The sequence below is a fragment of the Phodopus roborovskii genome, unplaced genomic scaffold (genome assembly GCF_943737965.1).
Source record: "Phodopus roborovskii unplaced genomic scaffold, PHOROB, whole genome shotgun sequence".
In the NCBI taxonomy this organism is placed as follows: Eukaryota; Metazoa; Chordata; class Mammalia; order Rodentia; family Cricetidae; genus Phodopus; species Phodopus roborovskii.
In genome coordinates, this window is record NW_026125345.1 from 26,100 (window position 1) to 39,647 (window position 13,548).

Sequence of the window (13,548 nt, forward strand, 5' to 3'; positions counted from 1 at the left end):
ATCCCTGGAATTCACTGGCAGGACAGCCTGGCCTAATTTGTGCACTGTGGGTGGTTTCAGTGGGAGATCATGTCTCAAAAAAATCGGAGGGTGAGAAAAACAAAACCAATGTCAACCTCTGGCTTCCACTCACCCACACACACATGCAAGCACACTTGCATGTGCATGCACCCATACACACACAGAGATAATGAGGGAGAAATTAAGACACTCCCTACAAGCAACAATTGAGAAATTGTCACTATATTCTTACATATAAATATCAAAGAAAGAAAAAAACTATTTATTTTTGAGGCAGGGTTTCTCTGTGGGAGACCCACAGTGACTGCATTCCATCTTGACTTAAGATCGGAGAGTTCAAGCTTGTTTTTGATCAAGTAACAGGATGCTTGGTCAAAGGCATGGTTACTAGATGTATTGGGAATTAAGAAGGTGATTATGCTTGTTTGTCCCTTGAACCATGGAAAGGAAGTCTTTTGCCCCCTTCCCTTTTGCGTTGGGTTTAAAAGGGGTATGAGAAATAAATTTGAGGCTGCTACAGTATTCACTGAGAGCTCTCCAGACCCTTATCTTCTGTCTTTTTAATCTTAGCTGCAAAGCAGCCTCTTCAGTCCTCCCAAGACCCACTTCAGTTACAAGACCTTGTGATTAGACATAATGGCACACACCTGCAATCCCAACACTTGGGAAGCAGAGGCAGGAGAGGAGGGTCTAGACTAGCCTCCGCTATACGACAAGATTCGGGCCAGCCTGGGTTACATGAGGTCTTTTTAAAAAACGTGTTAAAGACTAAGTCATATAATTAAAAGATGTAAAATCATTCTGGAGAATATGAATAATTATCTTTAAATCAACTAAATACCATTCATATTTTTTCATCCTCTATCGTTTATTTTCTCTTTCCTTGTCCTCTCTAGGGATTAAACTCAGGACTCTGTGCTAGGCTTGCACTCTAGAACTGAACTACATCCTTAGGTTCTTTTGTTCCTACCCCCTTTTCGTTTGTTTGGAAACAGGGTCTTACTATGTGGTACAGGCCAGCTTGCTCACTGTGTGTGTAGACCAAGCTGGCCTGGAAGTTCTGGCAATCCTCCTGGCTGTGGTTCCTGAGCCCTGAGTTCTTAGTCATGTACAACCATGCTTAGCTCTTTTCTTGTCTTTGATAAAATTTTATTATTTTGGGCTAAACATTCTTATAAGACTCTCTTAGTTTTGTTCTCCTTGGAGAAAAACATGCCTTTTGAGCAATCATTAATTTAAAACATTTTTTAAAAAGGGCCTTGTGTAACCCAGGCTGGTCTCAATCTTGTTGTATAGCTGAGACTAGTCTTGAACTCACGCTTCTGCCTCCACTTCCCAACTGTTGGGATTGCAGGTGTGTGCCATTATGTCTCATCACAAGGTGTTGTAATTGAAAGTGGATCTTAGGAGGACTGGAGAGATTGCTCTGCAACTAAGAGCACTTCTTACTCTCCCAAAGGACCCAAGTTCAATTCTCAGAACTCACATCAAATGGCTCATAGCATTAGTATAAATTAGAAGTTCATCTGTCCCTTTACGCATTATACATTACTTTTCATGCCAAGTTTAATGCTCTATGTAAGCTCTTAAGAGTGAGTGCTCCTTTTATACAATTGATATTTATTTGTGTTTATGTGTATGCATATGGTAAATTATTATTTTCATTTCTTCTTTGATCACTTCTTTCTACTTGAACGTTTGTCAGTGTTACCTTAGTGAGTGTCTGCTGGTGACTAACGTGGGCTGTTTGTGTGGAGAATGCCTTCACTCACCTTCAAGTTTGGTGGTCATACTTTACACTAGAATGTTATGTGTACAGTTATGTCCCTTTGTCATGTGGAAACAGAGGTCCTGTCAATACAGAAATCAGCTGCCTTTTACATTTTTATCTTTAGATGGTTTTAAAGATCTTCTTGTTGTCTTTCATTTCATACAGGTTGGTTAAGTATAAATTTTATTATGTGTGGTATTTGTTAGTTTTCAGGCATCTGTACTGGCCTGTCCTTGGGGTTCTGGCAGGATACGTCCTCAGCTGCAGCCACTAAGAGCACCCCCTGTGCACATTTGCTATATTCCCTTACACAAGGTGGGCCTTGTCCACCTCTCTCTTTCTCTTTCACCATTCTTGTCCCCAGGGACTGGTCTCTGTCCCCTCTCTGCCTCCCTCTCTGTCCTCTTCCAATAAACCTCCCTTGTGATCCCTGTTGTATGGTGTGACTTCTTCCCACCATTTTAAAAATTATAACAGTATTCGCAGTTTTCCCCTAAATAGTTTGATTCGTCTGTCAATTTTGAAATATTCAAAATGAACACTTTTATCATCCTTCCTCAACTGTATACATCTTCTGCCTGGCATCCCAAGTACACACATAAGTAGATGTTTTAACACATCTAGCCAAATCTTTCATCACCTCTATCTGTCTCTGTCTCTACTTTTATAAAGTTTTAATTTTTACTATCATCTACCCACATCTGCCTTCAGCTCTGTGTTGACCACTTTTGCATTATTTTCTGTATCTTTGTGAGCCAATTTACAATCCATTCATGGAGCTCTTACTCCAGGTAAGGTACATTACAGTTCTCTACCTCTCATCGTCTCAAAGTCTTAACTTTGTCTTTAATTGCTTAATTATGATTATCTTATGTTTAAAGACATGCATCTGATAGTTCCATAACTCAGTTCTATTAAATGAATCTCAATTAATATTACAACAATTAAAGTGTCCTAAGTCTCACTGTCTGTTTCTGTGCTAACTGTTCCTCTTACTCTTAAGGGGCACCAACTCTTTTGTTACTTATTTCATGGTTATTTTTGATCACAGACATTGTGTATGAAAAGAAACTCTCAAATATCCAAGCTGCTCTTTGCTTCTGGCAGGTAGCTAGTCACTTAGAGTAATCTGATCTCAGGCTGTCAAAGATGTGGCCCTTACTTTTCCATCTTAAAAAAAAAAATTAATATCTTAAGAAGTACTTTTAAAATAGCAACATCTATTAATATTGAAAGATTAGAAAGTTAAAGGTACTTTAGTTACTAACTCATTAAAAAATGCTTTTTTCATACTCACATACTTAACATATTTCTATACACAATTATTTCATTTTAAAAAACAATTTTACTGTTTCAGTTGTGAGTCTTTCTCTCTCCCTCTGTGTGTGTGTCTGTGTGTGTGTGTGTGTGTGTGTGTGTGTGTGTGTGTGTGCACGAGCACGCATATTCATATGGGGCCTATAGATTCCCTGGATCTACAGGTGTTGATCCCCTGAAGCTGGGATTGCAGGCAGCCGTAAGGAGCCTGATGTGTGTGCTTGTCCTTTGCAAGAGTAGCATGTATCTTAACCACTGAGCAATCTCTCCAGCCCCAAAACCGTTATTTTAGCAGGAAGAGTGGCACTGCCTCTCCTTTGTTCCCTCCTGTCTCTTCCAGTGTTTGGGACTGAACTCAAGACCACATGCATGCTGGGCAAATACTTTACCACTGAGTCTCTTCAATGCCCGGCTTACTTATGAGATAGATTCTCATATCTGCTTCTATATTTAAACTATTACAACATGGCACTCTGAATATGTAGCTAAAACATGCTTACAAGAATGCTAGCAAGCAGAAGAGTACTTGAAGTCTTTCTTGAACACTTCATAGCAATTGTAAGGATTCAGGCATTACGCTGGCCTGCCCCCTGTCACCTGGCAGAACGCACTCAGGCAGTACTCTGGTCAGCCCAGGGTTCTATGAGTACTAGTCTGCAGGCAGGTGCAAAGGACCCCTTTAAATGTCAGACCCCTGCTCACTTATGCTCCCTTTTGCTTTCTCTTTGCGCTCTCTCTTGCTTTCAGTTGTCCATCAGTTACCCCTTTCTTCTCCCCCCCCCCGCCCCCCCCCCTCTCCTCTCCTGTTCCCGGTGGCTCTATGTCTCTTCCCTTCCCCCTCACTCCCCTTTCTAAATAAACTCCTCATTTAGGCTCTATCTGCCTGGAGTGTTATACGCTCACCTGTTTTGCTCTATGCTCTCCCACGTGGTCCCTTACCTTGGGATACCACTCACTCGGGACCCTCACTTGGGACCCCAGCCCTTTCTCAAGCTTTTATTCTTATAACTGCAATGAAAGATCAACACCAATAGTTCAGTGCTTTCATATTATTTGATATTCTTTGGTAGCAAACCAAAACTCAGGAAATTGTTTCCTATAGATTAGTTGGCATTTGTAATCTAAAATAATATCAAAAACCCCTTTTAGTACTTTGTTAGATTAAAGTTCATTGGTCTATCTAGTTGAATGCTTCTTTTACTTACATATGCTTTCATATCAAACTTTCATTATTATAAAACACTAGTATACAACTATGCATATCTTGAAAATATGCTACATAAAAAAATCACACTTATGGCAAGGTAGAATAGTGCACACTTGTAATTCCAGCACTTCAAAGGCAGAGGTAGTAGAAACATTACACATTTGAGGCCAGCCTGGCCTATGTAGCATGTTTTGGAGCAGCCAGGGATACATAGCAAAAATTGTTTAACAAAACGTACTAGATAATATCACTATCATTCTTTTCTTAAGAACTGATAAGTTCATCATGATGAGTAAAAAGCCTTCCGAATCCTAATGTTTTCCTGAAAGACTGAATCTTGCCTTTGGCATAAAGTTGGCTACTTCCATGCTGTTTTTTGAGAAGCAACAGTCTCACTTTTTTCATGTTGAAATGTCTGTCTACCTAAGTGAATAGCTCCAGTCTGTCAGTCAATGCTCATGCAAAGCAAGCATTCCTGAAGAAAAGAAGCTTGTTTATTCAACTGAGGGGTCTACATGCTGCCTTTCTTATTCCAAACCAATAAGATTTATTTGAAGGCAGCAAGATTGCTTTCTGTGTGCTTCCCACCTTACCATTTATAACAGTTAGATAGTTATTCAACAGTCGAAAATACAACAAAGAATCTAGTGACTATTGAATGAGATTCTAAACTTAAGTTGACATATTTTTCCCTTGTGGATGCTGGGTGGTAAGAAATAGCACATGTACTTGTCCAAGTTTGTTGCTATTGCCTTGATTTATACCAAGGATCCAGCAGCAGCATCACATACATTTTCTTTTGCACTATTAATATAAATATCCATGCAACAAAAAGATAAATATTAAGTTAGTGGGGCTATAGAGACAACTCAGCAGTTCAGAGTGGTTGGGCTGTTTGTGCAGAGGACCCAGGTTTGGTTTCTCGAACAAACATGGAACTTACAACCATCTAGAACTTCTAATGTCTTCCTTTGACTCTATAGACACTAGGTGTGCATATGGTACACAAACATAACACAGGCAAAACACCCATGAGTATAAAAGAAAAATAAATTTTAAAAAATATATATCACTAGTAGTCTACTATATTTTTGACAAAGTAAAACCCTTGAAAGTTCTCTAGGTACCTCCAAAGATCAGTGATTTTTCAGTTCAATAAATATGATTTTCTTCCAGTATTAGATTGAAATGATTTAAATCTTGGTGTTATTCTCTGCAAGAAAATCTCTCTCTCTCTCTCTCTCTCTCTCTCTCTCTCTCTCTCTCTCTCTCTCTCACACACACACACACACACACAGGTCTGAACACTTTTTATTGGGATGTTTTACAAACCTGTTAATTGCAATTAAATTCTTTGAGTTAAAAAGCAGGAATTCCATTGACAATGCATTTTACTAACTTTAGCACATCTTGGAGCATTTGGTTTTTATCCTAAAAGATTTCTTATGTGTCAATGTGTATGTGTACAGAGGAGCAAGGGAGCACTTGCTTCCTGGGAAATGGACTTACAGGGAGTTATGATGTGCCTGAAGCTGCTGCAGGAGTAGCACGCATTCTTAATTGCAGCACCTTCTCTCCAGCTCCCAATTTTATTCTAGATATCAATGACCTCACCCTCTTTCTTATGGGCCAGCAACCCTGGTGAATGCATCAGTGAGCAAGAGACCTCATCTCAAACAAAGTGGAAGGTTTGAGGATTGCCACCATATGATATCCTCTGGCCTCTACATGCATGTATGCCATGGTAATACTCACAACACATACACACACTCAAACATACATACTTACATGACACACACACAACACATACATTCAAACATACACACGAAACACACAGACAACACACATTCAAACAAACACTCAACATACACTCACATAACATAAACTCACACACGATACACATTCAAACACACACACTCAAATAACACACACACATGCACACACACATACGCATCAACTTAAATTTTTTATTTTTAAGGCAATAAATCATTGTTTTGGTGATAGTGTTGGAAGAGGAAGGCATGTGAGAAGACAGCCCCTGTGCCACAGGAGACATAGATTGGGGTCTTTTTCTTTTGCTTGGATTCTATACCATATCTTTTGGAACTCAACAAGAGCTCAAATGAGTACCATAACATCTTTCCAGGTTTTCAATTTCAATTTTTGTCTATCAAAAGTCCTCTTTAGTTTTTAAACTATGCTATAAGAATAGTAAGAATGGAATTATCTACATAAAGCACCAAGCCTGATGGAGTTTATGAAGTCTGGATGCAGTATTTTTTTTTTTTTTTTTTTTTTTTTTTGTAAGCAACATCCTTCTACATATCTGCTCACTATCTTGGAACTTGCTATGTAGATCATGCTCTGAGACCACCAACTTGCTCCGTTTGCCTAAACCTCACAGAGCTCCACCTTCTTCTTCCTCCTGGGTGCTGGGATTAAAGGTGTGCACCACCATTCCTGGGCAACCGTTCTTAGTATTTCTGAAATGTGTCCTCTAGGAAGTTCCATTTACAAAATGATTCTAAGTCAAAACTAGACATGGGACTGGAGAGATGGCTCCGTGTTTATGAGCACGTATCACTCTTATTGAGGACCGGAATTCGGTTCCCACGTGTTGGGAACCAGCAGTCTGCTGACCCTGCCCCCCTGATGTTGGGTGGGATGCTCATGGCCATGTCTCTACTGCTCAAGCTTTACCTGGCTGCCAGGGGACTCAGTTATACATGCGCGTTTCCCTTTTAAAGCAAGCGCGCCAAGCTCGCCTCTCTCTTGCTCCTTTCTCTCTTGCTCTTTCTCTTTCCCTTGCTCTCTTCCCCCTTCTCTCTCTCTCTCTCTCCTCTCTTTCTCTCTTTCCTGCTTTCAGCTGGCCACCAGCTACCCCCCTTTTTCTCCCCGATATCAATAAACTCCAAGTGGGCGCTGAGTCTCGTGTTTGTGTTATTGCAAAAGAAGAACATCAGGTCCCTCCTCAGGTACCTCACACCTGCCTTGTAGCTACATATCCAATGGTCTGACACCCTGCTTTCCTCTTGATGCCTGCATTCGTGTACACACCACACACTCACACACACACACACACACACACACCTTCACACAATGCACATAATTAAATTTTCTCTAAATGTACCCATGTCCCTTATGCTAACCCCTGGCTTTTTTCATTGTTCTATAATTGTGCAAGGTCCAACCACCTGGCTAATATAAGGAACTACTCTCTTAACTTCCTGTGAGTTGTGCTTTTAAATAAAAGGTCACAAAACATTTACATCACTTTATATACACTTTTTGCAGAGAAAATTATAGAGATGGATCACTTGTTTGTCAAAGGTGGCTGAAGGGGGAACAATTAAGTGTGTTTTGCAAGTGGACAGCACCGGGAGCTTGACTGTGGTGTTGTATAGCAACCCACACCTGGTAAATTGCACAGGGAAACATACAGAGGCGTGCGTGGAGTTGCTGGAATCTACAAAAGCTCTCTGGGGTGTATCAGTACCAGTTTTCTCGTTTCCATCATGTAGATATGCAAGCATTACTATTAGACTGGACTTGGTAAAAGAGGCCCTTTCTCTCCCTGTAATTTTGAGGCTTCCTATGAATCTATGATTGTAACAAATTACTAAAAGGAGAGTGAATGTTTAACAAGAATAATCAAACACTTCTCCCAAACATCTTCTGGTAAATGCTGGTTTGTCCTGACACTGTAAAATAGGCTCATAGAGAAAATAACTTTAGTCAAGAGTTTCCCCCCATAGATAAAATGTTTAAAGAGTAACTAATATGGGGAGAAAACAGTTGGAGGAGGAGGAGGGAAATGAATACCAACTACTTCCAGGAATCAACAAAAATCTAAGATTTTGAATTGAGTGAAATGAGTTTCCTTCTTTTGTGATGTTCCCTTTTTTGTTTTAGTTAAAGTTGGTTTCACCAATTTTAAGATTCTTCCCAATGGAAATGGTATCGAATAAAAAAATACATGTGAAGTAATAATAGCTAAATGTACCTGCCTGTTAGAACCCATCTGGCACCATTTTAAGTTATTACACCTATAAACAAATTCTAACTTCAGAACACACGGTTGCAGATTTTTAAGATTCCCATCTTACTGATGAGGACAAAGACTTGTTTCACAGGCAATAATGTTGCACCAGGTTATATGCAACTTTTCTACAGCTCAACTTCAAAAATACTTGGGCCATGCCTTTGGTCTCTTAAATTTTTCTTTAATTAAACTGTATTACCCTAGTTCTTGCTATTAGTATTGTTTGATGTAGTAGTTTCTTGACTCAATGTCTTATTTGCTCATAAGGCCTCTATTTTGTTTACAAAACTGGGAGAAAGAAAGGAAGAAACAATAACATTGAAAAACTTGGGCAACTTAGTAGGCTTGTCTCAAATTTTAAAGAAAGAGATAAGGATGTGTCTTGGGGATGTCCAGGCTGTGCAAGATGCCAGACTCAAAGTCAACCACCAAACCTAAAATACATTTTGTTTTCGTCGACACAGGATTTCTCTGCCTCGAACGCAGAGATCCGATGAACAGCATCTAGCCTTCAGGCCAGGACTCCTGGACAAGTAGGACTTGAGGGTGTGGGGAGCCAAGGCGCTCAGACCTGGGGGCGGGGCCAAAGTCTGGGACTCCAGGACTTCCTGGAGGCGGTTGTGAGCACGCGGAAGACCATGTGCAGCCACTTCCGGCAGTTAGCACGTGGTGGGTCTGGCTCCCGCCTCATCCTAGGCAGCTTTTGAGGCTGTTAGGTTCTTCAAAGTCCTTCGTGATGGCTTCTCGGTACGACAGGGCAATCACAGTCTTCTCCCCTGACGGACACCTTTTCCAAGTGGAGTATGCCCAGGAAGCCGTGAAGAAGGGCTCCACCGCGGTAAGCTGCTCCCCGAGGCTGCTGTTGCTCCCCCTGCTGCTCCTGGGGCTGCTGTTGCTCCCCCTGCTGCTCCTGGGGCTGCTGCTGCTCCCCCTGCTGCTCCCGGGGCTGCTCCAGTCCCCACCCCACCCCCAACAAACCCTCCCCCCCCCTTCCACTGGTCCCTGGAGCAGACCCAGCTTCAGGTTGGTGATGGAGGTTACACAGTGAAATTGGTAGACAGTTCAGCTCTTTGTCTTCTGCAACTGCCATTGCTTAACGACATCTACAGACACCGTAAAAGTGCATGTGTGTAGTTAGTAACTGTTGAAGACACCTAGAACATTCTCTCCCTCATGGCCTACTTCCTCAAGAACCCACTGACCCACGGTAAAGTTAATAGTTCTTCCGTGTTGGAAGCAATTGTTTAATAATGATAAAAGTTGAAGCCTGTCCAGGCCTATACCCCCATCCCCTATCCCAGACCAAGTTAAATACTAACTTTCTGTTAGTGAGAGGAACAGTTAGAAATGCTAATCCAAATGGCTCCATTAAATTGTTTCAAATTTCAACCCTAGCCCTTTGACATCCTCTCAAAGTTCCCAACCCCCAAGAATCCTCACTTTTGTACTGCTCCTGTGTGTGTGTGTGTGTGTGTGTGTGTGTGTGTGTGTGTGTGTGTGTATGTGTATGTTAGCGCACGCGCGAATGCTTTCAACTAAATTTCATGGTCTACTCTGTCTTACACATTATCTAAGATATTCAGGACAGCTGTAATACTACTGTCAAATTTTAACTGGGTTCAATATTCATCCTAACTTATGAAAAATTTAAAGCAAAAAAGTGCCCCAGCGACCAAAGATCTATTTATTACCCTAGACTTCTGAGTCCTGATCTATGAATGCAGGATATGATTTTTAAAAAACTTCTCAAAATTCATGAGAATTTACACTGTGTTTTGGAAATTGAGAAGAGAGCACACAGAACATCTCTCAGTCTCCAAGGGTCTGCTTTCTTTCGCTCCTATACCAACCTGATAAATGGAAAGAAGTTAATCCACTTTTATTGTTAATCTATCAAATGTAAAGTGGCAAAAATCATTACCAAGAAGATAATTTTTTTTAAAGTATTTTTCTATTTAAATGGGCCCACTAGTTAAGCTCTGTTAGAATTGTAAGTTTAAGGAAAGCCTGGTGTAGTCTAAACCAAGAGGGCACCATTTTGATAAAAACAAAAAGTTATATAGTCCCCAGCATGGTGTGTGCCATATGGTTAGAAAGTAATGCCCAAGTTTTAGAGCCTAAAATAAAGAGAGTAATGGGAGAAGATGGGGGTGTAATAAGAAGCCACACTGACTCATTCAAAACGTTTTTAAAATGCTATAGAACTGATTGATAGTTCCTTTGTAATGAGCTGTAAAGGGTAAGGGCATAAAAATACCTATAGTGGGCATGTGTAAAGATACAGTGGAAGGATGAGACTCTTACCTCAGGATTCTGAAATTATATTTGCATCTTTTTATGGAGTTATTCATTGTGTTTCCTTGCGGATGCTGTGACCTTTTACACAGGGTAAAGCTGCATTTGTTTATTAAAATAGGCTGTTAAATATTATGTCTATAAGCAGCGATACGATGAGTTACAAGTAAGCTAGACTGATCAGTTTTGACCAGTATGTAGACGTTGATGTTACTAATATAAAAATATATGGGCCATAATTGGAGAGCTCAGGCTCTGCTTCCTGTTTGATAATTACCTCACAGCATGACATGGAGCCAGAGGGCTTTTTTTTTTTTTTTTTTTTTTTTTGGTTAGGCTTCCTTTTCTATACAGGCAAAAATATGTTTGGATGGCCTTTTGGAAAAGTGCCACCCTCTTATGAGTACACGTGAACCCAGTGCTGCCATGTAAAGGTTAAGATTTATTCTCATTCCTTGCCTCAACCTTCTCTGACCTCATTCTTCCTGGGGCTGTATTTTCACTTATTAGATCCCAACACTGTAGTCTTAACTTTCAGTCTTCGTTGGTCATCAGCTGCTTCTTTAATTAATGGGTAAATTCCTGGTTTCACTAATACATATTTCTGCCACTTGTTTTTCAAGTCAAGGTTTCTCTTTGTAGCCCTGGCTATACTGAAGCTTGTTCTGTGGACCAGGCTGGCCCCGAACTCAGGGATCCACCTGCCTCTGCCTCCCGAGTGCTTGGATTGAAGGTGTGCACCACCACTGCCTGTATTTTAGTTTACTTTAATGTTGATTTGTATCTTTTGTTCCTTGGTGTTGGAAATCAAGCCCAGGCCCATATATGTTACATATGTGCTCTGCTGTTAATCAATACCCTTACTTATTTTTTAAGCGGTGGTGGTACACTCCTTTAATCACAGCACTTGGGAGGCAGAGGCAGGTGGATCTCTGTGAGATCGCGACCAGCCTGGTCTACAAAGTTAGTACCAGGACAGGCTCCAAAGCTACACAGAGAAAAAAAAGAATCTTCATATTTAGTAAAATGCTCGTAGGGTAAGCATGAGGACCAGAGTTGAGTCTCTGGAACAGAGTGGTGGCTGGCACACATTTGTGCTCAGAGTGGAAGCAGGAGGGTCCCTGGGGCTCATTGACCTGTCAACCTAACCTAGTGTGATGGGAAGCTACCCTGTGAATGCTGGGGATCAAACTTGAGGCCTCCACAAGGGCAAGAAAAAGTGTTTTTAACTACTGGGCCATTTACGTAGCCTACAGATTCTTTCTTTGTCCTTTGTTTAATTATTATTTAAGATATGTTTGTTTTATTTCTGTGTTTGAGTGTGTGTGTCTTCATAAGTTTATGTGTGTTGGTACCCTCAGAGATCAGAAGAGGGCATAAGATCCTGTGAAACCAGAGTTACAGGCAGTTGTGAGATGCCTGATGTGGGCGTTGGAAGCCAAACCTGAGTCCTCTATGAGAGTAATAAGTGCTCTTGATTGCTTAGCTATCTCTCCAGCCCCCCCTAGTAGATTTTTGTTGTTTATATGGGTTTTTTTTTTTAGTAGTAGTAGTAAAATAAACACCAAAACAGATCCTGCTTCATAGGATTAATGTGTATTGAAAGAAGTTAGATATGTAAGATGTAAATCACATAAACTAGTAAGTTGTATACATTATTATTTATGATTCTTTTTTAAATTCAGTTTTGTCTATGTCCTTCTGGCTTTTTTGTTTTGTTTTTGAGGTAAGATTTCTCTGTATTGCTTTGGAGCCTGTCCTGGAACTAGCTCTGCAGACCAGGCTGGCCTTGAACTCACAGACATCTGCCTGCCTCTGCCTCCCGAGTGCTGGGATTAAAGGTGCACACTACCTGTTCTCAAAGAATTCACCCTCTGGCAGGAAATTTAGAGGATTAAGAAAATAGTGATAGTTGGGAATGCTGGCACATTCCAGTGAATCCAACACTAAGGAAGAACAAGATGGAATGCTGTAGGTCCCAGGCCAGGCTGGGCTGTGTAGGGAGACACTGTATTAAAAGAGAAAGAGTCCTTACAAGGCCTAGGTGAGTGCAACAACATAGAAAGTATGAGATGTTACAGAAATTGCAATTGTAAGAGAAACCCTCCTGAGAAAGCATATTTAAGAAATCGTTGGAGGGATGGAAGGCAGCCAAGTGAGGAAAGAAGGAAGAGTGTTTTAGACAAAGGAAATACTGTATGGGAAGACAAGGCATGCAAGACAGCTCTATTACAGAGTGGAAAGACATTCGAACTGCTGAGGAAAATAAAAGGAAGAGATGAAACTAGAAACCAAGGCCAAGACACAGAGTACCGTAAAGCTATTGTAGTGAGAATAAGCTTGATTCTGAAGGATCCTGAAGGGATTTTGGTGGGACTGTTCTCACTTTTTAGGTTATTGCCATTTTCTTCTCAATGCAGACTGTATGTATCCACTCTAGCCTTTGTCACGGACTCAGTTCTACCAGTCAGTCCACAAGGATCCTGGTAACTATTCTTCTCCGGGGAGCTGACAGGGTATGAGTCCCAAGATGCTGGTGGCTGCATTTGTGTCCTTCACGAGGATGCCTGTCTGCTTCAGAACCAAGGACAGGGATTATGCACAGGGTGACTGTTAAAGATCATTTTGTGCCGGGTCTCCATGCTGTCCTGATTTGCTTAGTGAGAAACTGCTCCTACCTATACAAAGGTAAAAGAGAATGGTGACTTTTGGCCGGGCATTGGTGGCACACACCTCTAATCCCAGCACTTGGGGGCAGAGGCAGGCAGATCTCTGTGGATTTAAGGCCAGTCTGGTCTACAAATCAAGTTGCAGGACAGCCAGGATGCACAGAGAAAAGAAAAAAGAAATAAAATCTAATACACAGCCAATAAAGCTCACAGACTGATGTGCACT

The 13,548-nt window shown here is 41.0% G+C and overlaps 1 protein-coding gene across 1 annotated transcript in view; it reads left to right on the top strand.

Moving 5' to 3' along the window:
* Window positions 1-9,074: 9,074 nt before the first annotated feature.
* The window catches only part of LOC127214347 (proteasome subunit alpha type-8-like), a 35,240-nt gene continuing 30,766 nt past the window's right edge, over window positions 9,075-13,548 (top strand). The window contains 1 exon segment of the mRNA XM_051174745.1: window positions 9,075-9,196. Within this exon segment, the coding sequence (XP_051030702.1) occupies window positions 9,095-9,196 (102 nt within the window). The 5' untranslated portion in view covers window positions 9,075-9,094.